At 43.5% G+C, this 22580-nt stretch overlaps 1 protein-coding gene across 1 annotated transcript in view; it reads left to right on the top strand.

Moving 5' to 3' along the window:
- The window catches only part of APOOL (apolipoprotein O like), a 274241-nt gene extending 252893 nt beyond the window's left edge, over positions 1 to 21348 (top strand). Inside the window, exon 9 of the mRNA XM_069212627.1 lies at positions 20355 to 21348. Coding sequence (XP_069068728.1) covers positions 20355 to 20452 — 98 coding nt within the window. The 3' untranslated portion in view covers positions 20453 to 21348. The remainder of the gene's footprint in view (positions 1 to 20354) is intronic.
- The last annotated feature ends 1232 nt before the right edge of the window (positions 21349 to 22580 follow it).

Below are 22580 nucleotides of genomic sequence, written 5' to 3' on the forward strand. Positions count from 1 at the left end.
CACAGGCAGAAGCAGCAATTGCAGAATAGCCCAACAAAGCACAGTCACAGGCAGGGGCAGCACTTCTCCTCAGCTCTTCAGCTCTTCTCCTTGGCAGAGGTTCCTCTTGATTCCAGAAGTGATCTAATTTTCAGGGAAAATTGGCAGTTTATAACTGTGCTCACTGACACTGCAATGTCAGGTCTGAGCCATGTTTACAGGGCTACTTATGTGGGTGGCACAACCAGTGCTGCAGGCCCACTAGTGGCATTTGCTTCCCGGTCCCTGGGCACCTCTGGTGCACTGCACTAGGGATGTACTAGTAAATCAAATATGCCAATCATGGGAAGCCAATGACACATACATTTTACATAGTAGCACTTGCACTTTAGCACTGGATAGCAGTGATAAAGTGCCCAGAGAATCAAAAACAGCAAAAACAAGAGTCCAGCACACATCAACAACCAGGTAAACAGAGGCAAAAGGTTAGGGGAGACCACGCCAAGGATGCCAAGTCTAACAAGTGTCTACTGCCTTTTGGAGATTCATATCCACCCAGTAGATGTTAACCTTAACAGTCAGAAAAATACACTTTTGGCAGCACTATGTTAAGCTGCAAACAGATATGGCAGGTGCAATATGTATCTGCTGGTGTTCCGCTATTACTGATATTCTGAAGTTCATCGACTCTACTTTAGCATGCTTGGTGTGCAAACGCAATGAGCTTGAGCGTTTCAGCTGATCAAGATGCCAAATCTGAATTTTCGTGAGATTTGGCTTCCTAATCTCTGGACTGTGTGATAACCTTGCAAATGTAAGTTCCTGCTAGGAGATTGGTTCGTTGATGCATATGCATGTGTTTTGGTTTTACCAGTTCTGTTTTTGACATTATTGAAGCCCAGTGTCGATATTGGCTTTATCTTGGTGTCTATGAATTTCCGTATGGCAGGTTGGTCTTAATGTCTTGTCATTTCACTCTTGTTCCACGAATGAGATCAGGAATGTGTTGTCTTCTTGCTCAATCACCCTCGTAACTAACTGTTGACATCACTATGCTTCCTCATTTGAGTGGTTGCTTGGTTTCATGTTTCTCAATTTAAATTGTTCTTTCCCTTACAAAGCCTTCTGTTGTGTGTCGTCCTTGGCAGACGCAAGCAAAATTGTTTAGATTCCCACAATTTGAAAATGTCTTGCCTTGTACCAGACGTTGAGTTTCTAGATTAGGTTATTTGCCACAGTATCCTGACAGGCAGCGCTCCTGGTCTTTGGTGACTCGTGAGTGTGTGTTGATTCTGCCTCATGTCCTCTTTTCATGGTAGAAACAGTCTTCAGTTTTAGTGGTCAAGTTAAAGTCTGGTTCTTCTTTGATGCTACCTTTCACTAGTTCAGGTTCATTGCGCTGTGTGCCCAGTTTGTGCGGTTTGTGCAATTGCCATAACCATCAGGATGTGTTCCAGGGGCATGGGCAGTTTCTGTAGAACTAGTTCCCTTAACACTGATGATAGGTGTGCCTGAAGGAGTTAAGCCCTCAGCCTTGTGTAGAATTAGTCAGTCATTTCATTTTCTTGTTGTTTGGTTTGTTACATTTTAAACCCGTCTTAATGTGGATTCAGTTGTGGAGTGAAATGAGCTTCTACGGCATATATAGCCATGCTATAATTGTCTTTGGATTCTGTGCTGGTTAAGTTATAAAATAGTTTGAAAATGTATTTGCCCGCATAGTGTAGCTGTTTATGCATTTTTATGCCTTTATTTTCAGTTTTGTCACTTTGAAGCAGTTGTTTAATCAGATTGGGCTATGCACCACCGTGGTGCTCCTTTAGCCTTGTCTGCCAGCTCGATGAATGGGGGCAAAGCATGTCTCCCTTCTTTTACCCACCTTGTAAGATATGATTCCTGTAAAAGTGTTGCCTCTTGTCAGACGTGGGTCTGGTACTACTCTGGTTGGTGCGTAATTTGACTATTGGTTGGTTCCCTTAAATGGAAAGGGTTGCTATCTTTTGAAATTTGGTGAGACTTGTGGTGCAAGTGCATGGACTTGCGTTTCAGGGCCTGTAGGAGGATGAGCGGGTTATGTTTGTGGGCGGACTGGCAAAGGCACCGAGAGGAGAGGAGCAGAGTACTTTTGCAGCTACAGCTTTCAAGTGAGACAAGAAATGTCCCTGTTCACTGCAATGATGAAATTAGCAAGCAGTCATTTCCAATGTACAATCGGGGCTGATTGGCTATGCCATTACTTCTCTTTTTGCCACAAATCAGCTTCCTAGAGGGTTCAAAGACCAGTTAGAGGGCGGCACATTCTCACTGGTGCAGCAGCGCATCGGAATCCTAGCTATAACTTAAACTAACTAGTGGATTCTGCGCTAGAGGTCGATGAATCGACACAACATAGGAAAGAGAAGATGTCATCAATGAGGAATGTAATGATCAACAATAATATATTCAAAGATTACAAACTTCAAACAATAATCACACCAGTTTATCAAAAGGAATTATACAATTTATTTCCATAGATTAACAATGCTAATGTCACGAAAATAACTCCCAAACACAAATGATAAGTATATAGAATCAATAGTGGTTGATTAGAACGACTTATATATCTAGGTTTAATCAAAACTGTCAGACAAATAATCTCCAAAAGAATTACACTTATTAATAACACCAGAACTGGTAACAATGGCAAAGTATGCATTAGTACAACGTTCAAAAGATGTCAATAGAAATCATGAGCATTCTAAATTAATACCCTCACTAACCACAAATTAGCATCAACATGTTGGACTTCATGTAAAAAGAATTTAGAAACACAAATTTAGGAAAAATCTCTTTAACTCAGGTTATTATAAAAATACATTATAAGTTTGCAGAAATCAAAATCTAGGTTGCAGCTGGTACCTGCAAAGCAAAAGAGACACATATAACATTATCATTTCATACGTTAACCTAATCGATAACAACATGCAGACTGCTTCAGCAAGGGGATACCATCAGGTATGTCTTCAGAAGAATAGGGCCTTACACCAGCTAAACCCACACTGCCAATATGAATCGAACCATCAGCAGGAACTCTGTAATCTAACGACTTTGATCGCTCTAGCTAAAATCTGCAATCTGCCTAAAGAAAAATGCTACTCAAGTTGTTATACTAATCTTTAAAAAGCTTATGATTGGTCAGTTTATGGGGTAGTTACGTTTCAGCTAATAGTAATTTTAATTGATAACCTAAAATACGACGACATCACATTAACTAACATATTTTCTCAACAGTAACTTTTCCTCTTCCGTCTTGTCTGTAGCTCCATTGTTCCATCTCATCTAAACTTCTCTCAGGAAGAAATTTCCTAATTTGCTACATCCACTTCCATCCTCGAGGAAGAAACCACGTATTAGTAACATTCTCAAACAATAGAACACTCAACTTATTCAAGAATTCAGTTAAACATGACCTTGTAAGACATAATGCAGCAACCCACTAGGGTTAGCTGTGGACACATCAATTAGGGCATAGAATACATTTTTATGTAAGCATTGAATTATGGAAAATAACTACAACATTTAATCAGAATTTAACTCATTTAAGGACAGAAAATGAACTGTGGCGACCATTTCCAAAAGTCACCCGTTTTCATTTGTTAATTCAACGTATAAATTAATATGCTAAAACCATTAATAAACATGTTAGAAAATTCCCACTCACACTTGGAACACCAAACTGGAATGCTATCTGAAAGCATCATTGTTTGGGGTAAGCAGGACGGTTGTATATGCATTAGGACAGGGTAACTGTCACACAGCCGCTGGAAATTTGGGCCTGTGATTGTTAGGAAATGCCACATCTTGCTTCAGACCTCTGCACCATCCACTGGTTAGCCACAACTTAACGGAGTACTGCTTTTCAGTCAATGCAGAGCATGTGTATCTATAGCGACCCTACGAACGGACTATCTTACTTACCCAGTAAACATCTGTTGCTGTAGATTCACGTTTCCACCCTCCTTCATAGAAGCCAGTTAAAAGTATTGTTCTCTTTAAGATGATTCTTTCTTCTAACATGGTCACTATTCTTTTCTGTAAACACTAAAACAAGCTTATTCTCATCACTTGGGCGAAAAACAATCTAACAATGGAGTCGGTGACCATGCATGTGTGCACAGAGGATGAGTCACCGACAACTTGATGACAGGAGTATGCAGAACATGTGAATCTACAGCATTACGTGCAACAAATAGATGCTTACGGGTAAGTAACATTCCTTTTCATGTACTTCCAACTCTCAAAAAAGCATTTATTCCACCTTAAGAAGTCTGACCACCTCTGACCTTCGAAAGGCATTTGAAAATATTTATTTTCCTTAACTTTAAAAGCTATTCTGTTGCTGTATCGTCACATTCGACTAGAAACAACTTAATTGGTAGTGTATGCATCATAAAACTATTTAATAAAGCTATATAGGGAAATACATGTGGATTGGAAGCCATCTTGCTTGTTAACGTGTTTGCCGCTTATTTCATGCAGAAGCTCTCTATAACAGTGGTTCTTAACATGCAGTCCATTGACCCCTGGGGGTCCACAACACCTACTAAGAGGGTCTGTGACAGTTTAGAAAATAAAATTATATTAGCAAATTAATTACGTAACTATGCATAAAAAGTAACGTTTAAATCTGAAAGTTTAAATGCTCTGTAAATGTGAAGAAAGTTAAAATTAGAAGGTAAAAATTAAGTTGGTATCCTTATCTCGATTCATGGTAGCAGCATAGGTACGGAATAGGTACAGCAAACAGAATCTAAAATGGACGATTTGTGTTCTCAGAGCAGCACTGGAATGTGTGACAAAAAGAGTGTACATTGAGAACAAAAACATACAAAGCGATATTCAATGCTAGAGTCTAGCATTTCTCTTTTTTTAGAAATAAAACATTTCGAAAAGCTCCAACCTTCCCATTAATATCTCGATTTTCACATTTTTGTTAGTGACTTAAATACATTATTATATAATCTGTTTATTTATCTGATCTAAACACGTTTCTTTATTTTTGTATTTGTTTTCAGTTTAAAATGATAGAAACTGCTTAGGCAAGAGTCACCGGCTTTCTGTAGTAATTTGTTAGGGGTCTACGGAAGTCAAGAAGTTTGAAAACGCTGCAGTTAAATATTCACACACATGAATACGAAAGTATTAAAAAACAATCTCCAGTAATCATATATTTTTATTAGAACCATTAGGGGCTTTCAAGTCTTGGGCATTAATAAACAATTGGACTTAACCTTACCAAATAGAAGTTCTTATCTTAATACACAATGGTCCATGTTGTATGTAGCAAGTCATTGTATTTGAAGGTTTGGGTCGGACTGCCCTCCTGTGGCCAAGAGCTGCCATGACAATTTCCTATTTAAAATTACCTGCATTTGTGGCAGTTATGTTGGGACAGACTTTACTCTGTCTCTGAAAGAAATATATGAAGAGAAAAGTAGTTTTTGAATATTAGTTTCTACTATAACGATTAGTTGAAGAATTATGTTAGACTTGCAGTAGCTGGCAATATGGCTCAGAGAGTTAAGCTCTTGCCAACGACATCTGTTGTTATCTACATCCTATCAGAGCCATTTCATCCATTCATCCTTCTTAGGTTGATACAATGGTAGACAGTAAATTGGGTAAAAAGGTACCTTTTATTTAGCTCTTAGAAACAACTATGGTATAAGCACAATATGAAAAAGGTTATCTTTTTGTCTGTTGTGATGTGAATGTTCCCTGTATGGCAGGCTGACATGCACCCCTCCCCTACTTAACCTGACTGTGAATTAAACTTGTATCCTGATTTTCTTTTGGACCCAGTTCACAAGAAAATCCTGCGGAGTGCAGAAGTTACTTATATGAACACTACATCCTAAATGACCTAAATAAGTGAACCCTCCCCTCCTAGGGAACGAGCTCCTTGGGATCAAGCGGACCTTGGGAATCACAGCTTTTTAGGGGATTTCCTGAAGCCGAAGACCTACCCGGCGTGCGCTGTCTCTGAAGTCTTCTAGTGTTCATGTAAGTAACTTCTGCACTCCGATAACCCATTGAGGTATGTTGTACAGTGGAAGAATTAATGTTATTTTTGTTCCTGAAGAAGCGCCATAGGGGGTGCGAAACATGTTGACCAGAGTTACTAGCTGTTGAGAATAGTTTCTTCAACAGCACCTCTTTTTTGCGAGTGGGGGAACCTTACTCCATACCCACTCCTTATTCGTGTGTTTTTAATCTTGACCAAGGCCTTCCACTATAATTCAAATTAGCAATTCGGAGGTCCTTGAGCCAATTTTATTCTGTTTTTGGTTTCTTCAGCTTTTATTTTAGGGTAGGTCTATAATCGTTCCTAACCCTCACCTTTGGCACACACTGTTGTTAAAGAGTTCCGGCAGAGTGCCCCCTCTGGAGGCCCGTCAGATATTACAGCGCCTGTCTGATGTCCAACAGGCCCTATGATGAAGCACGACATCCTAAGGATGTGTGAGGGCTTGTTCTTTTGAGTATTAGTACTGTTGGTGTTGAACCTGTGCCTTCATATTTAATACGTAGGAACTGTGTACTCCTTGTGAGATATTCATTAACTTGGGAGGCCGTACACTGGACCTTTATCAATCTCCTTGTCCCTCTTTTGGTTCATTAGACCTTTACATTATACATTAGAGCTCCTTCTGTGCTAACGCAAAGTCTGTCTGTAAATCTGGAAAGAGCTTTTTCCCATTCCTTCCCATTAAATTGTTCACCTTCTGTGTTTCTCTCATAATCCAGGAATCTTGTCTTCCATTGGGAAGACTTTTCAGAGCATGGAAAAGAGGTTTAATAAAGGGGTTTCCCTTGTATTTTTCCCTTTAATACCATCCCTCAGCTGCAATTACTACAACTATAGGATGTGGCAGAATGGTGATACTTCCTCTGATGAAATTTGGAGAAAATGGAAGAGGAGCATGTTTGTAGTAGTTTCTTGTTAATGGATGATGGAGTGATTTTGAAAAAGCGAGTCAGAGCGGTTCCCATGAATGGGGACGGGGAGGAAATGTAAGAGAAAGAGGCCATGTGGAGCAAATACGGAAGGTACCTCTAAGGGACGCACAGGAACCTAGGAGAACACAGAAGTTCTGCATGGCTCCAGTAGCCATGCACGTGGTGGAGTGATGCCTGCTCATGTGTCCCTCAGCAGTGCTCTCTGCCTAATGCTCTGTTTAATAGATGCTGGTCTTGTGCCGGCTTTGCTCACGCACCTCACAGTTCTCATGCTGTGCTCACGACCTAATGTGCTGTTTGATAGATACGGGTCTCGTGCCGCTGCTATGCCACTTACACAATAGGCTTATGGGTGCCGATCTCTGTGTCACTAATTATTGCTGCACTGCTTAATGCTGGACCGTGCATCGGCTTGAAATCTGCTTAACCTATGCTGCTTTTTTATGCTCTAGTCTTGTGCCACGCTTCCACCCTCACTGTTAATGTTGGTTAATAAGACGCTGTGAGGTCGTGAGTAAATACAGTGCTGGTGATAGCTCAAAGGCACTGATATTAAAACAAATTAAAAGCGCTTCAGGCAGCCAGACCAAATTAAGTACCTTGTAGCTTCCGTCACATTATAGAGGGAGTTCTGAAGTACGCTGAATTCCTTGTAAACAGGCCATTTTCAAGGCTTAGCTGGTAGTTGTTGCCAGATTGTTGTGGTTAAAGCATTCCACAACTCCAGCTGACAGTAAGCAAGTTTGTTCACGATAAAACACCCTCATGCAGACCTTCCCCCACCAGCCAGCCACAACCAACTGATTTATGTGAAACATCTACTTAGAACCTACAACTACAGTTGTGATGACATAGGTAACATTCTTGAACTAGAAGCTAACCCTGTTCTATGTTGTGTGGTTCAAAGTAGGCCCTGGGCCAGCATTTTACGCTGAGCTGCACACACATCTGTTGCCAGATTTTTAGGGTAACCAAAACCTATATGAATGAGTTCTATATAGATTATATTGTTTTTATGGAGATATGCTGAAAATGTAGCATAGACCCGGCCCTTTTTGACAAAGATGGGATGCCCCTGCTCTACATGACTAACAATTGACTTTTATAGTGAGTACGCCTTCTGCTCACATGTACGCAGCCTGTGTTGCAGGAGTCACTAGTTATGCAGGAGGTACCAAAAGTTTCATTACATTTCAACAGTTGAGTGTTTAAACATGACGCTCTCATACCATTCTCCTCTGATTTTGTAATCAGAATAGGACTTTGAATATGAGAAATATCAACACGTGATTGAAGCTTGTTTGATAATGCGCTGGAAGACAGAGAGAGAGACGGATGGGGGATACTACTTACTTGGTAAATAGAGAGGGGCCAGTGGGCAAAATAATGTCCATTAGATGGGCATAATCACACAATGGCAAAAACCTTAGTGAAGGCCAAAAAGTATCTTGTGAATTTTAGACTTGGCTGTACACACAGCCACCCCTACCAGATACAGAGCTGATAATATGTATTGTGTAGGAAGCTGAAGTCCAATATCTAGGAAAGAACCCTAGACACAACAAGAAGTTAATACAGTAAAAATAGGTGTGAGCATGTGAAACCCAGTGGGCTGTGGTAGCATTCCTAGTAGTAGTACAAGGGTGTGTTTCCCTGTTAAGCAGCCGCAGCTGCAGAAGGGTTCAAATATTCATGTCATCCTGTCCATGGCTTTAAGAGATTCCTTTAATTATAATGATGTTAACGCTTTAAATTAACTAATTGTCTTTCCAACACGTCACTTGACACTGGGTGCAATATTGCAGAAAGGAAGTCATAGTTTCGGGGACAAACTATCTCTTCCTCCGCCGATGACACAGTTCATTCTCTCCCTCACAGAGAAGACCAAGATCAATGTCTGCATGACTGAAATCGACCACTGGATGAAGACCAACTGTCTGAAGGTGAACATCGACAAGATCGAAATCCTGATCTTTGGGAAGAACACTTTATACTGTGGCACTCCACCTGGTGGGCAACAGAGCTAGGACCGACTGCCACCCGCACCTCTGACACCAAAAACCTCCAGATCATGATCATCATCAATAACAAACTCCACATGACAGCCAAATTCAGTGGCGTCACCACCTCATGCTTCCATACCCTGAAGATGCTGAGGGAAATTTTTAAATGGCTTCCAAGCAGCACCCGGAAAACCATCAGGCACACCCTCGTCACAAGCAAGCTGGACTACGATGAACACACCCTCTTTGCCAGGTTCAACAAAAACTCACCTGACAACTACAGAACATTCTGAAATCGATGGCCAGGTTCACTCTCAACCTTCCGTGCCGCACTTACACCTAACCACACCTGGAGGAGCTCCACTGTCTCCTCTTACACAAACCAGTACTATTCATACTCTTCACACACTCTTTCCTGTTTCACAAGTTATTTATTGAAGACCTAAAACAGAGCAGTGCAAAGATAGGAAGATGGGGCGAGATCTGGTTGATGCAAATGACAGCAAAGTCATTTTACATCAACAATGAATAAATTCAGACTTGAATAAAACAAAAATACATGTCACCTGCAATACAATGGAGCCATGGCCCCAAAGCAAAGAGCTCCATGTCGCAGAGACAGTTACTAAGGAAGAGGACTTGTCTGGGGCTTACGAAGGTGAAGTGTGTCCAGGGGCGGTGGTGGAGGCACGGCGCAGGGGGATAGGAGAAGGGGAGAAGAATGTAAGAAAAGAGGAGGGCGGGGTGGTGTGGTGGGGGAATAGGAGTAGTGGAGGCGGTGTACCCGAGGAGATCCATTCGGTCAATGCTAAGGGATGCGTTACGGTGCCGCCACCAAAGAGGATGTCCTGGGGAAAGTGGGATGTGTGCATGACCGTAGATTAAAGAATAAAGAATAGCATGCAGAGTCCTGAATGAAGGGTGCCTATGTCTGGCGAGAGGTCTCAGTTTTGTCCTGGAGATCATAAATGATACTCATGTGGTGCCGCTTGGTACATTGCCGTTAGCCACTCCTCATGGAAATCGGGTGTTGGAGAGCACCAGTGACGAAGTATAGATATCTTGGCCGTAGTGAGAGCTGTATGAAGGAGGCAGCGCTGAAGGCGTATGAGGTCCTGACGGGGGTCAGGTGCCAGTCACGCAGTGCCTTAAAATGTCAGAACTTCAAGCGTGCATATCTCGACCCTCAGTCTAACGACTCCAAGAGTTTAACCCAGTCCTCTGCCTCGTAGTCTGTCTGAAACCTATTTTACCTCTTGACACAGAAATTATTGAGGAGAGGACGGGAGAAAAGTTGACCATTTTAGAGACTGTAGAAACCAGACATCAACCCGCTGAAGCTGCCCCATGTTTGAAAATAGGAGACTACAGGGGATGATTGGAGGGGGCCAGGGTCACGCACCCAAGAAGCGGTTATGGCAGTGCTGCAATTGGAGGTATTGCCACGACTGTTGAGGCGGCAGGCCAAACTCCTCACGGAGTGCTGCAAAGGGTTTGAGGGTACCCTTATCAATGGCTTGGTTTAGGCTGTTGATGCCTGTTGATGCCTGCTGATTGCCATGATGCCCAGTCTAAGACCTTCCTCCCAAAGCACAGGCTGGCATTGCCCCATATTCCTGCGTGCTCGTGGAGAAGGGGGTCCATTCCAAAGAGGAGATGGGCTCGCCACCATGATTTCATCATGGCCTGCAGGATTGGATTAGTAGGGCATTACGACGGTGTTTACCCCTTGTAAAGAGGGTACAGTCCCTGCTGGCAGGCAAGCAGTGCACGCCCTGCCACCGCCCACGGCGATGGGTCATGAGTCCTGGGTAGTATGTAAGCCAGTTGAGAGATATGAAGGGCTAGATCATAGTGCTCGAACGAGGGGAGGCCGAAGCTGCCACACGAGCGATGTGGCAGAAGTTTGGCATCGTCCAAATGGGGCGGGATGATCCTCGGACAAAAAAGCGTATCCTTGTATCCACGGAGCAGAGTGTAGACAGTGGGACCAATAGCAGCAGCACGCCGAGGACTTAGCTGAACAGTGGTAGCGTCACCATTCTCACAGCTTGTACTCTCCCCCCCAGAAGGATAGCCCAAGGTGGGACCCCTTTTCAAAGTTGAGCTTCATGCGGGCATTAATGGGATGGAGGTTGTCCATGAGCATGAGGTTCAGACCCCTGTAGACATGTATTTGAGGCGTGATGATTTCTGGCGGAAAAGGGAACCCAGATATTGCTGGTTAGCCTCACTTTTATCCAAGTTCACTCTGTTGCAAGAAAGCACCGCAAAGTCAGTAGTGATATCCAACAGTGCCAGGAGAGAACGTGAGGGTAGTATATTGTCCGCATAGAGATATATTGTGGACATTCCGCCTTGAATAGGGCACCAGAGTGGAGCAGCGATTGGCAAAGAGAGGCTGCAGGGGGCTCCATGGCCAGGAGGAACAGCATTGGCGACAGCGGGCAGTCCTGCATAATCCCTCTACGGATCAGGCATAAGTCTGACAGGAAGCCAACGTAGTAAACTTGAGCAGTAGTGGAGTCATAGAGCCTGCGGACCTTGTTTATAAATCCCTCCCCCAGGCCAAACCTTTGCAGGGTTACAAAGAGGTGCTCCCACTCAGTCCTATCGAATGCCTGCTCGGTGTCCAGGTAGAAGGCTTCATCCTGTAGGTCGCTGGCCGCCCACAGGCTATGAGCGAGTGTGCAGAGGTGATTGCTGGAAGAGCGCCTGGAGACAAACCCCATCTGTGTGGACGCAATTACCTTACGAAGACGGGCCACCGATCACCAGCGAGGATTTTGATGTCGCTATTGAGTAAGGAGATGGGCGTATAGCTTCCATGGAGTAGGGAACGTGTACTACCCCGGCTTAGGGAGGACCGCTATCACCGCTCTGTAGGAGATGGTGCCAGGTGAGCCCGATTGGTCAGCTTCATGGAAGGCTTCATAGAGGGAATCGACAATATCCTTACATGCAGACTTGTAAAACTTAGTGGAGAAACTTTCCTTCCTGGGAGCCTTGTGATAGGGGACTAACCACCGCTACCTCGTCCTTTCTAATCTCCCTATCAAGCAAGTCCGTACCGGACTTGTTGAGTGTTCGAAAGTGCAATCTGTCAAAGAAGGAAGGTCCCTAGTTCGGCAGGGTCAGCCGGCATCTCTAGGTAAAAACAGCACCACCCGCCACTTAGATAGAAGGAATGGCAAGCGCTGCCTCTTGTTGATGCAGCTGGGCCCGCTAGTAGGCGTCCTGCCTTCTTGCCCTGTTCGTAGTGGTAACCCATAGCTTTTGGAGTGCGTACTCAGCCTTTAAAGTAAAAAGGGTGGTAAGGGCCCTACAGGCCTTCTCCAGGCGGCAGTGGGTGGGAGAAGAGGGCTTTGCAGTATAGAGACACGTGAGGGTCATAATCTCCCTTGCTAGGTCTTTCTGTCAGGACACACTGTGTATTGGCCAGGGCTACATCCTTCATGAACTGGCCACAGATAGTCACCTTTGCAGCTACCCACAGGACCCTGTAGGAGGACCCCAAACCCTTTGTTATCTTCCAGGTATGTGGAGATAGGGAAACAACCCTTGGATTTACCCTGAAGAGTGCAGTAGCATGATAAATTTGAGCTCTATGGTTTACGACCTGAGGAGGCAAGACTTAGGTCCAGAGAAAACAAAACTGGGGAATGGTTAAAAAGTGCAGCCTCCAGGATCCGGAATTCCCGGGTGATGGCCACTATTCGGTGGGAAACCAAGAAGTAGTCCAGTCTGGATTGGTGATAAGAAGGCATACTCTTGGTGCGAGTGGCGCCAGTGGCCCACCAAGCAGTAATCAGACAGCACATCCCCCAGGAGGGCCCTGTCTGCATTATCGCAGATGCCCAGAGGGCTGGTGCAATCCAGCACAGCATCCCGTGCTAAATTCCAGACATGACCTATTAGGTAATGGAAGGCCTTGATTTCTGTGAAGAGGTGATTGAGCTGGAGGAGGAAAAGGCACCGAGGGCCTGGGGGAGCATATACCAAGCCTACACAAGTGTCCGCTCCCTGAGCTTCAGAATGACAAAGACAGCGACCGTCCAGGTCAGACCAGGTATTAGGAATGGTGATCGCTAGAGATCTGCATAAAAAAATTGCGATGGTCCGGGGCCAAGCGCTATTGTCGCTGGGCAGTCGCCATGAAATACTCGTCCCATCCAGTCCCAACACAACTTTTCGGACTCTGGGTCTGAGAGGTGGGTTTCCTGTAAAAGGGCCATGTCCTCCTATTTCGGCTGCAAATATGAAAGCACCTTCTTACGCTTTATATATATATATGCTTTAGATAGTGTGTCAGGCCATTGACATTCCATGAGACCGCATGTCGGGAGGAGGAGAATCCAATGGCTGAAGCAGTCATCAGGGTGGAATATGGGTCGACAAGTAACAATGGGAAACAGAGACTTCAGAGGGGATGGAAGTAGGGGGGAAGTGTGGGAAAGAAGGAAGTGTTGGAGACAGGAGGCGGGAGAATGGAGGCAAGGAGTTGAAAAGAAGAGGAGTAAAGAAGAAAAAGTAAAGGGGGGTTACACGGAAACTCCTCAGATGCGGGGCAGGATGAGATACCTGCCTCAGTGCGGACAAGGGTGGATGGGGGAGAGAAGTAATCCATTACTAAGCAGAGGGCAAGCCTCAGGGAGGACCGGAGACTATACACTGAGGTTCTAGGCTTGTGGTTCCTGCGCGCCATAGGTCCCACAGACAGAGACAGGGAAGGAAACACTCGGTGGGATACAGGATGAGAACAGAGCGGAGAGGACTGGTAAGCATTAGATTGGATTAAATCAAGTCACGTCGCTATGCCGAAAGCAGGCAGTTAGCATGCGCCAGACAGCTGCCTTGATGCATTAGTGGGATTGGGGAGGGGCAGAGTGGGGTGGCGTGAAATCATGGCCTTGTGGTTCACATGTGACTGGAGTCCATGGGGAGGGGCAGTCAAGAATGGGCAATGGGGAGGTAAGTAGGCTGGGCCTACAGTGGCGGTATGCCAGCCGGGGATGCAGCACATACAGATCCAGTACACTACATAAAATTTCAAAGAACATCGCATCATAGAACAATACAGAGACATGTGGGTGCACGGTAATGAAAAGTAAGCAGTGGAACTGAGAGCGAACAAATTGCAGCCCTACAAAAACAACTGTAAGCATCTCGGCAATGTAAATGGCACAAAGGAGAGCCATACAGATGCAAACATTATACTCATCCATCTGTTGAATGGAGGCCGAAGACCTCGTTGCTCAGCAGCCGAAGCAGGGAGGTAACAATTATGACAGCGAGGATCAAGACTGGGCGGGAGGGCTTCACTGGGGAGTGGGACTTGTCCAATCCTGGTCCTGGGTGATAGCTGCCACCGCCTGAAGGGCCAAGCCTGTCATCTTGCGATCTGGCCGGTCTCTCCATGTCTCTGCCCCGGTTGAGATTCCCACCTCGGTGCCAGCGGATGCTGGGGACAGCAGTGGGAGGTGGCATGTATGAGGAATGGGGAGCAGTCACTGAGTCCGAGGGAGTACGTTTCATATCATGGTCAGATAGTCCTTCCAGGAAGAGGCACAGGGCATCCAGTTCAAAGAAGTCTCTGGACCTGCCATCCAAGGTGCCATAGAGGGGGTCAGGACACTTCCCTGAGTTGCAGGGGCAAAGAGGGTGATGGGCGCTTGTAGGAAGTTGGCTCTGTATGTACTATTTCAAAGTAAGAAATAGCATGCACAGAGTCCAAGGGTTCCCCTTAGAGGTAAGATAGTGGCAAAAAGAGATAATTCTAATGCTGTATTTTGTGGTAGTGTGGTCGAGCAGTAGGCTTATCAGAGGGTAGTGTTAAGCATTTGTTGTACACACACAGGCAATAAATGAGGAACACACACTCAGAGTCAATTCCAGGCCAATAGGTTTTTGTATAGAAAATATATATTTTCTTAGTTTATTTTAAGAACCACAGGTTCAAGATTTACAAGTAATACTTCAAATGAAAGGTATTTAATGTAGGAACTTTAGGAACTTTGAATTATCAAAATAGCATATACAGTTTTCACATAAATGACATATAGCTATTTTAAAACTAGACACACTGCAATTTTCAACAGTTCCTGGGGGAGGTAAGTGTTTGTTAGTTTTTGCAGGTAAGTATACCACCTACGGGGTTCAAGTTTGGGTCCAAGGTATCCCTCCGTTGGGGGTTCAGAGCAACCCCAAAGTTACCACACCAGTAGCTCAGGGCCGGTCAGGTGCAGAGGTCAAAGTGGTGCCCAAAACGCATAGGCTTCAATGGAGAAGGGGGTGCCCCGGTTCCAGTCTGCCAGCAGGTAAGTACCCGCGTCTTTGGAGGGCAGACCAGGGGGGTTTTGTAGGGCACCGGGGGGGGACACAAGTCAGCACAGAAAGTACACTCTCAGCGGCACAGGGGCGGCCGGGTGCAGTGTGCAAACAAGAGTCGGGTTCGCAATAGGTTTCAATGGGAGACCAAGGGGTCTCTTCAGCGGTGCAGGCAGGCAAGGGGGGGCTCCTCGGGGTAGCCACCACCTGGGCAAGGGAGAGGGCCACCTGAGGGTCGCTCCTGCACTGGAGGTCGGATCCTTCAGGTCCTAGGGGCTGCGGGTGCAGAGTCTTTACCAGGCGTCGGATCTTTGAAGCAGGCAGTCGTGGTCTGGGGGAGCCTCGGGATTCCCTCTGCAGGCATCGCTGTGTGGGCTCAGGGGGATCAACTTTGGCTACTCACGGTCTCGTAGTCGCCGGGGAGTCCTCCCTGTGGTGTTTGTTCTCCACAAGTCGAGCCGGGAGCGTCGGGTGCAGAGTGCAAAGTCTCACTCTTCCGGCGGGAAACGTGTGTTGTCTCAAAGTTGCTTTTTTGTTGCAAAGTTGCAGTCTTTGGGGAACAGAGCCGCTGTCCTCGGGAGTTCTTGGTCCTTCTAGATGCAGGGTAGTCCTCTGAGGCTTCAGAGGTTGCTGGACCCTGGTAACGCGTCGCTGGAGCAGTGTCTTTAGAATTGGGGAGACAGGCCGGTAGAGCTGGGGCCAAAGCAGTTGGTGTCTCCGTCTTCTCTGCAGGTTTTTCAGTTCAGCAGTCCTCTTCTTAGATTGCAGGAATCTGAGTTCCTAGGTTCTGGGGAGCCCCTAAATACAGAATTTAGGGGTGTGTTTAGGCTAGTGGCTACTAGCCCTGAGGGTGGCTACACCCTCTTTGTGCCTCCTCCCTGAGGGGAGGGGGGCACATTCCTATCCCTATTGGGGGAATCCTCCATCTGCAAGATGGAGGATTTCTAAAAGTCAGAGTCACCTCAGCTCATGACACCTTAGGGGCTATCCTGACTGGCCAGTGACTCCTCCTTGTTTTTCTCACTATCTCCTCCGGCCTTGCCGCCAAAAGTGGGGCCATGGCCGGAGCGGGCGGGCAACTCCACTAGCTGGAGTGCCCTGGGGTGCTGTAGCAAAGGGGGTGAGCCTTTGAGGCTCACCGCCAGGTGTTACAGTTCCTGCAGGGGGAGGTGAGAAGCACCTCCACCCAGTACAGGCTTTGTTACTAGCCACAGAGTGACAAAGGCACTCTCCCCATGTGGCCAGCAACATGTCTGGTGTGTGGCAGGCTGCTAAAACCAGTCAGCCTACACGGGTAGTCGGTTAAGGTTTCAGGGTGCACCTCTAAGGTGCCCTCTGGGGTGTATGTTACAATAAAATGTACACTGGCATCAGTGTGCATTTATTGTGCTGAGAAGTTTGATACCAAACTTCACAGTTTTCAGTGTAGCCATTATGGTGCTGTGGAGTTCGTGCATGACAGACTCCCAGACCATATACTCTTATGGCTACCCTGCACTTACAATGTCTAAGGTTTTGGCTTAGACACTGTAGGGGCATAGTGCTCATGCACTTAGGCCCTCACCTATGGTATAGTGCACCCTGCCTTAGGGCTGTAAGGCCTGCTAGAGGGGTGACATATCCATACCTATAGGCAATGTGAGGTTTGCATGGCACCCTGAGGGGAGTGCCATGTCGACTTAGTCATTTTATCCCCACTAGCACACACAAGCTGGCAAGCAGTGTGTCTGTGCTGAGTGAGAGGTCCCCAGGGTGGCATAAGACATGCTGCAGCCCTTAGAGACCTTCCCTGGCATTAGGGCCCTTGGTACCAGGGGTACCAGTTACAAGGGACTTACCTGGATGCCAGGGTGTGCCAATTCTGGAAACAAAAGTACAGGTTAGGGAAAGAACACTGGTGCTGGGGCCTGGTAAGCAGGCCTCAGCACACTTTCAAATCATAACTTGGCACAGCTGTTGGTGCCCTCCGCTTTCAACCACAACACTCTGGCACATATGCTTTCACAAACCTTCCAGACACCATCGCTCACTCGGACTTCTACTTGCACACATTCCATGCATACTGAAACCAGGTCCCGATGTCAAGCCTTCTACATCACTCCTAAAGTGTGAAATAACTTGCCGCTACACATAAAAGCCTCCTTCTCACTTCTTGAATTCCACAAGAAGCAGAAAACTTAGCTTTTTGAGTAGTAGGCCATAGGTTTGACTAGACACACAAGTGCTCATGCCAGGACACTCTCCCGCGTGATAATGTGCTCTACAGACCTGCGTAACATAAAATAACCTAACTATTAATTATAGTTATTTTGAGGCATAAACTAGAGCCTTACAGCTCTGTTACAAGAAAAACTGGAAGGCTTACTGTACAGCCGTTACTTGCCCTTTGAGCGACTGCATTATTGAGCATCAGCTTCACTTGCCACTCTATGAGGGTGTGCAAAGGGCTTCCATGGGTGTTGAGAGTGATCAGAAATACTACCATCAGCAGGACCCTGGCCGCACTGAGAGTATTTGTCTTTGTTCAAGGTGTCAGCCTGACTCTGGAAGGGTTGAGGGATACTAGAATAAAAAAAAAAGACTTACAACATGACACCATATACCAGTGTTTGTGCTTTTACACAATAGTTTTTAATGAATTTGTAAAAAATGTAAAGCTTTATTTTTTGGTAAATGTCTTTGTTTTTATTCAGTAAATATGCGCCTTGCAAGTGGAATGGAAACAATAAACAGTAGTATTGTACAAAGAATCTAGGAAAAAATAGAAGCAGTAAAAAAATGCCAGAATAATAGGAAGAAAGACATTATTCTTCTGAATAAAGCAGCAATATGTGGGTGTTTAGGGTCTCTTTGAAGGACACCAAAGCAGGGGTTTTGTTTGGGGAGGGCATATAGACTTCTAGCAGACAGAAGCATTACCAAGCTTAGTAGGTTTTAAATCTTGGAGCATCAATAAATTAGAAAATCTTTGCTTAAAGTCCTTTTCCCTTCAAATGGTTTAAAGGTTGCCCAGACCGAATGCTTGTTTAGGTGGTTACTTTAGAAAAGCTATTCCACTCACTCCACCAATAAGCTTTTCTATATCTCTAAGGTCTACCAATATCTTTACACAAGAATGACCAAAGCCTTGTCTTACAAAATGTGTATGTATGGTATTAATTTTGACAGAATGCTGTCAATACATGAGTATAGCTGCCAATCAGTATTGGAAAATAAGTAGTGAGCTGAGAACTGGTCTGATGTTTTTACAGCAATTGGAGACGGTTTTTAAATAATCCAATTAGCAAGCCTTGCTTAGACAACAGTTTTTGATTTTCTTCTACCCTCTTTCTGAAAATATTCTGCCTAATGACTCAATTTGTTCACTAAATACTTTCATGTACAGTTCAATTGGAAATCCATTTAGCATAAGTAATGTTGTTACATATGTGTAAGAAAAAACAGCCTAAAGGATGTGTATTACAGGAGTACAATGATGATAGAAGTGAGCAAAGCTTTATTAATCTCTTTATTTTCCGATAGAATTCTGACATTTTGATTGAATAAATATGACTGCAATACTGAACCTGTTTCTGAAAGTGCATATTCTGCATTCTGATTTAATAATTTTGAAAACACGTCTAATGTTTTTGAGATTGGTTATTCTCAAATCAAGCTTTTGTCTTTTCATTTTCCGTCATAAATTTTTTAACTATCTAGTATAAAGAAGCCGCCTTCTGAGCTGATTAAAATCTTAAAATATCACCACAGATAAAGGTCTTTAGCAGATCCAAAGCTACACATTGGTCTCTCAGTACAAGTGATATATTGCATTTCAAACATTGCCAGGGCAGATTATAAGCTACATAGAGTTGATAGGATATTCAATTTGGACTATGATCAGAAATAGCTATCAATCCAGTGATTGAGATATTAACTATAATACAGAATCACAGAGAACAGAGGGTTTATTAAAGACTGAATAATATATGTAAAAGGGTAGAAAGTATGATCTTGCTTGTCATGTGCAGTAAAAAATAGATGTCACCTATACTAGGCTTTAACTTTCCTAAATTATAATTTTTATTTAAGTATTTTAATATATTTTCTTTTGATTACGTAATTGTAAATACTGCAATATAGAATAATGGCATTTAACATAGAACATCTTGAAGTTGCCATGATCACAGTTAGACTGCAAGAGCTTTACCATATAATTACTCTAAAATCCACAGTCATTTAGCTTCCAGAATAACATACATGATTGCAAATATGTCGCTTTCAGGTTGAGATTACAATTCCAGACTGGGCACAGTAGATTCCTTGAAGGGAGTTATGGTAGCCTGGGGAAACTGAAGTGCCAGAACACTAGTTCTTCTGGAACTCTTGCATCCATCCTAACATAAAACACTCTAATCTCTGCTATTTGACCATTCACCCAGATCTGAATTTTATTAAAGTGCTCATGACATGTCACTCTGTTTACTAGCAGTTTCATAAGAACATTAATATTTCATTATCAAGCAGTAGTTAATTTATGTTGATGGCTAGCTGTCTCTGCACTGCTTTCTCTCTGAAAGGCATTTCACATTTCTGGCCCTGGTTACTGATCTCACAGTGTCAACTGAGTACTCCAATCCTACCACAATAGGTTTTTCCTACAAAATGGAAACTTCTACAGGCTAAGGTTTAAAAAATGACTGCGGACAATAAAACTTGACTTTATTTTACGGCTCACTTAACAGAAGCAGTAGATCCTTCGGATTCTGCATGGACCCATATCAGACTTTCAAAGAACATTTCAAATAAAAAACTTAAAATGTGACAGTGCTTAATTTGTTTTGGTGCTGTTACATGGCTATTTGATAAACAAATGAAAAGGAGTCTAAAATGAAAATTGGAGAAATGTTGACCTTAGCTACATTTCAACCCACAGTTACGAGTTTCACTCCATGACCTACAAAAACTGTTGCATTTTTCTACAAACAAAATGCAGATATTATCATTGCACAGTGATATTTGTGTCCATTCCTCATGTAAATGTTAACTTTGCCTTTGTGTCTCCAGATGACGTAAAGAAAGAAACGTTGAAGCTGGACCCCAAGTTATTGGACCATGGACAGTCAAACCCTGAGGATAGTGATATGTACAGTACTAGAAGCTGAGCCATTGTGCTGAACCTTGCAAAATGAATGGAAAAACACAATTAATGAAGTGTTATGATGGTGTGGATGGAATTATGCAATGTGACCAGTCAATATGTATATTAAAAAAATCATTGAGACCTGTTCCAAAATGTCTACATGATCGCTATTTCTTTTAATGTCTGCTGAAAATGTGTTCTAATAAGATTTAATTTAACACATTTATTATTGTAGCATATGATAGTAATTATTAGGCAGTGTTAGTATAATAATTTGTCGTTGAACATATTTAAAATGGTCAGCATGAGGCTTTTCTTTAGGATGCATTTATTCCTCCTTATGTTTTTTGTTTGGTAGCGATTGAGAATATGAGGATAAGTAGAAGGTCTCTGTTTTCTAGGTTAGAAATGTTGTGCACACATATCCATTCTTTGCTTTCAACATTTCATTATTTTTATCTGTTGACTAGGTGCCTCTCTTTGTACAAAAAATTCTATAGTTTGAATACCCTATTGCCAAAGTAATACAATGGTTTTAAAAACTATAACTTGTATTATGGTATCCTTTAATAAGTGACACATTAATAACTTTAATTCTGATTAACGACTTTTGCTGAAATGTTTATTTAATATTGCCCTTGATTTCTTAGACTGTTAACATGGCTAGATGTAAGATTGCAAATGTAATGTCTCGATTATGTAGTTAAGAGAACCTAATTGCAACATGCAGTGATGTCACTAGTCTATGGGTGACGTGCAACGCCGTTGCTAACTTTGATCAGTTGCATGTCCCATATGCTGCTAGTCTATATTTTCCAAGCCATTGGTCTTTGTTAGTTTGACTAATTTTTCTCTTCTCTGATTTTTATGCAAACCCTGTTATTTACAGCATTAAAATGTACTTGTTTTGTTCTCTTAGTTAATTTAATTTTTTGTGATGACGTGTTGTGGGTCCTAACTTTGAAAGTACGGAACTTGGGAACTTTATAGTGTGTTGATGCTCCATGGCTGTACAAAGAAGTTATATGCTTCTAAACACTGAGCATTTGGAGTCCCATTTTCCAACACATTTATGGTGAATAATGGATCAAAGCAAGAATAGGCAAGAATACAGCACTACACCTTTCCAAATCTGGCACATTGAATTACAGCCAGCAGTCAATATGAATAATCTACTACTATGTTGTTTCAAAGTTTCAAATATATGGGTGGACCTTTCAAGCAATATATATTTTAAAATATTTGCAAAGAAAGGACCTGATAAATATTAATACAAATCTGACTAAGACCTCATAGTCTTAAATCAACTTATTATCTATATATATATCTATATAGACACCATTTGCCACTTGAACAACCTACTTCTGCCTCACACAATCTTGTAGTTTAAACCTCCACAGCCATGAACAGCCAGAATACAATACTGAATATGGGTCACATCAGAGTCAGGATAGAGTTTACCTGGACATTCCTTCCCTGAGCTGAACCTCAGTGTATTGTCTTTCAGCCACTGAATATTGTCAGCTTGAACAATGTCAAGTTGCACAGGGATAACTATATTGAAGATGATGCCTTTCCATCTGATAACATAAAACCCCTCCCCTCAAAGAGCCCTCCTATTAGAAACTGTTAACACTTCCTAAGCAGAAATCACTTTATAACCTCCATTGTTAAAAATAAAAATAACACATTATTTCTCCTCTTGGAAAAAGGCTAAACTTAGTCTTGAAGATCTGGCTGATGGGACACCATTAGCACTGCAGTTACATGTATACATCATATATACCAACTATTCTTTCCTCATGCAATTATACCCATCTGGCTAGTGTCCTAGGTGCAGGATAGGAGCCACAACCATCCAGGTTGTTGATAATACCCTGAAGGTGACTGGCTTGTCTCCCCTGACCTTCAAGGTATGGTTGTGGTATTCACGTGCATTAACGTTAACAGAGTGTGCATCGCGTGCATCCACATGAATCCTTGCAAATTGTTACCAGATATTCAGTTGAAACCTTCCCTGTAGCTCAATCATCTCCCAATAATATTTAATCCACAAGAATGCTGCCATTACCCACGTATATCTGGAAGTGTCAGCAGAAGATAACATCTAAGATCATATCTTAGCGCAATAGCATTGGATTTCCTCCGTT

This window comes from Pleurodeles waltl, chromosome 2_1 (genome assembly GCF_031143425.1).
Source record: "Pleurodeles waltl isolate 20211129_DDA chromosome 2_1, aPleWal1.hap1.20221129, whole genome shotgun sequence".
NCBI classification, from domain to species: Eukaryota; Metazoa; Chordata; class Amphibia; order Caudata; family Salamandridae; genus Pleurodeles; species Pleurodeles waltl.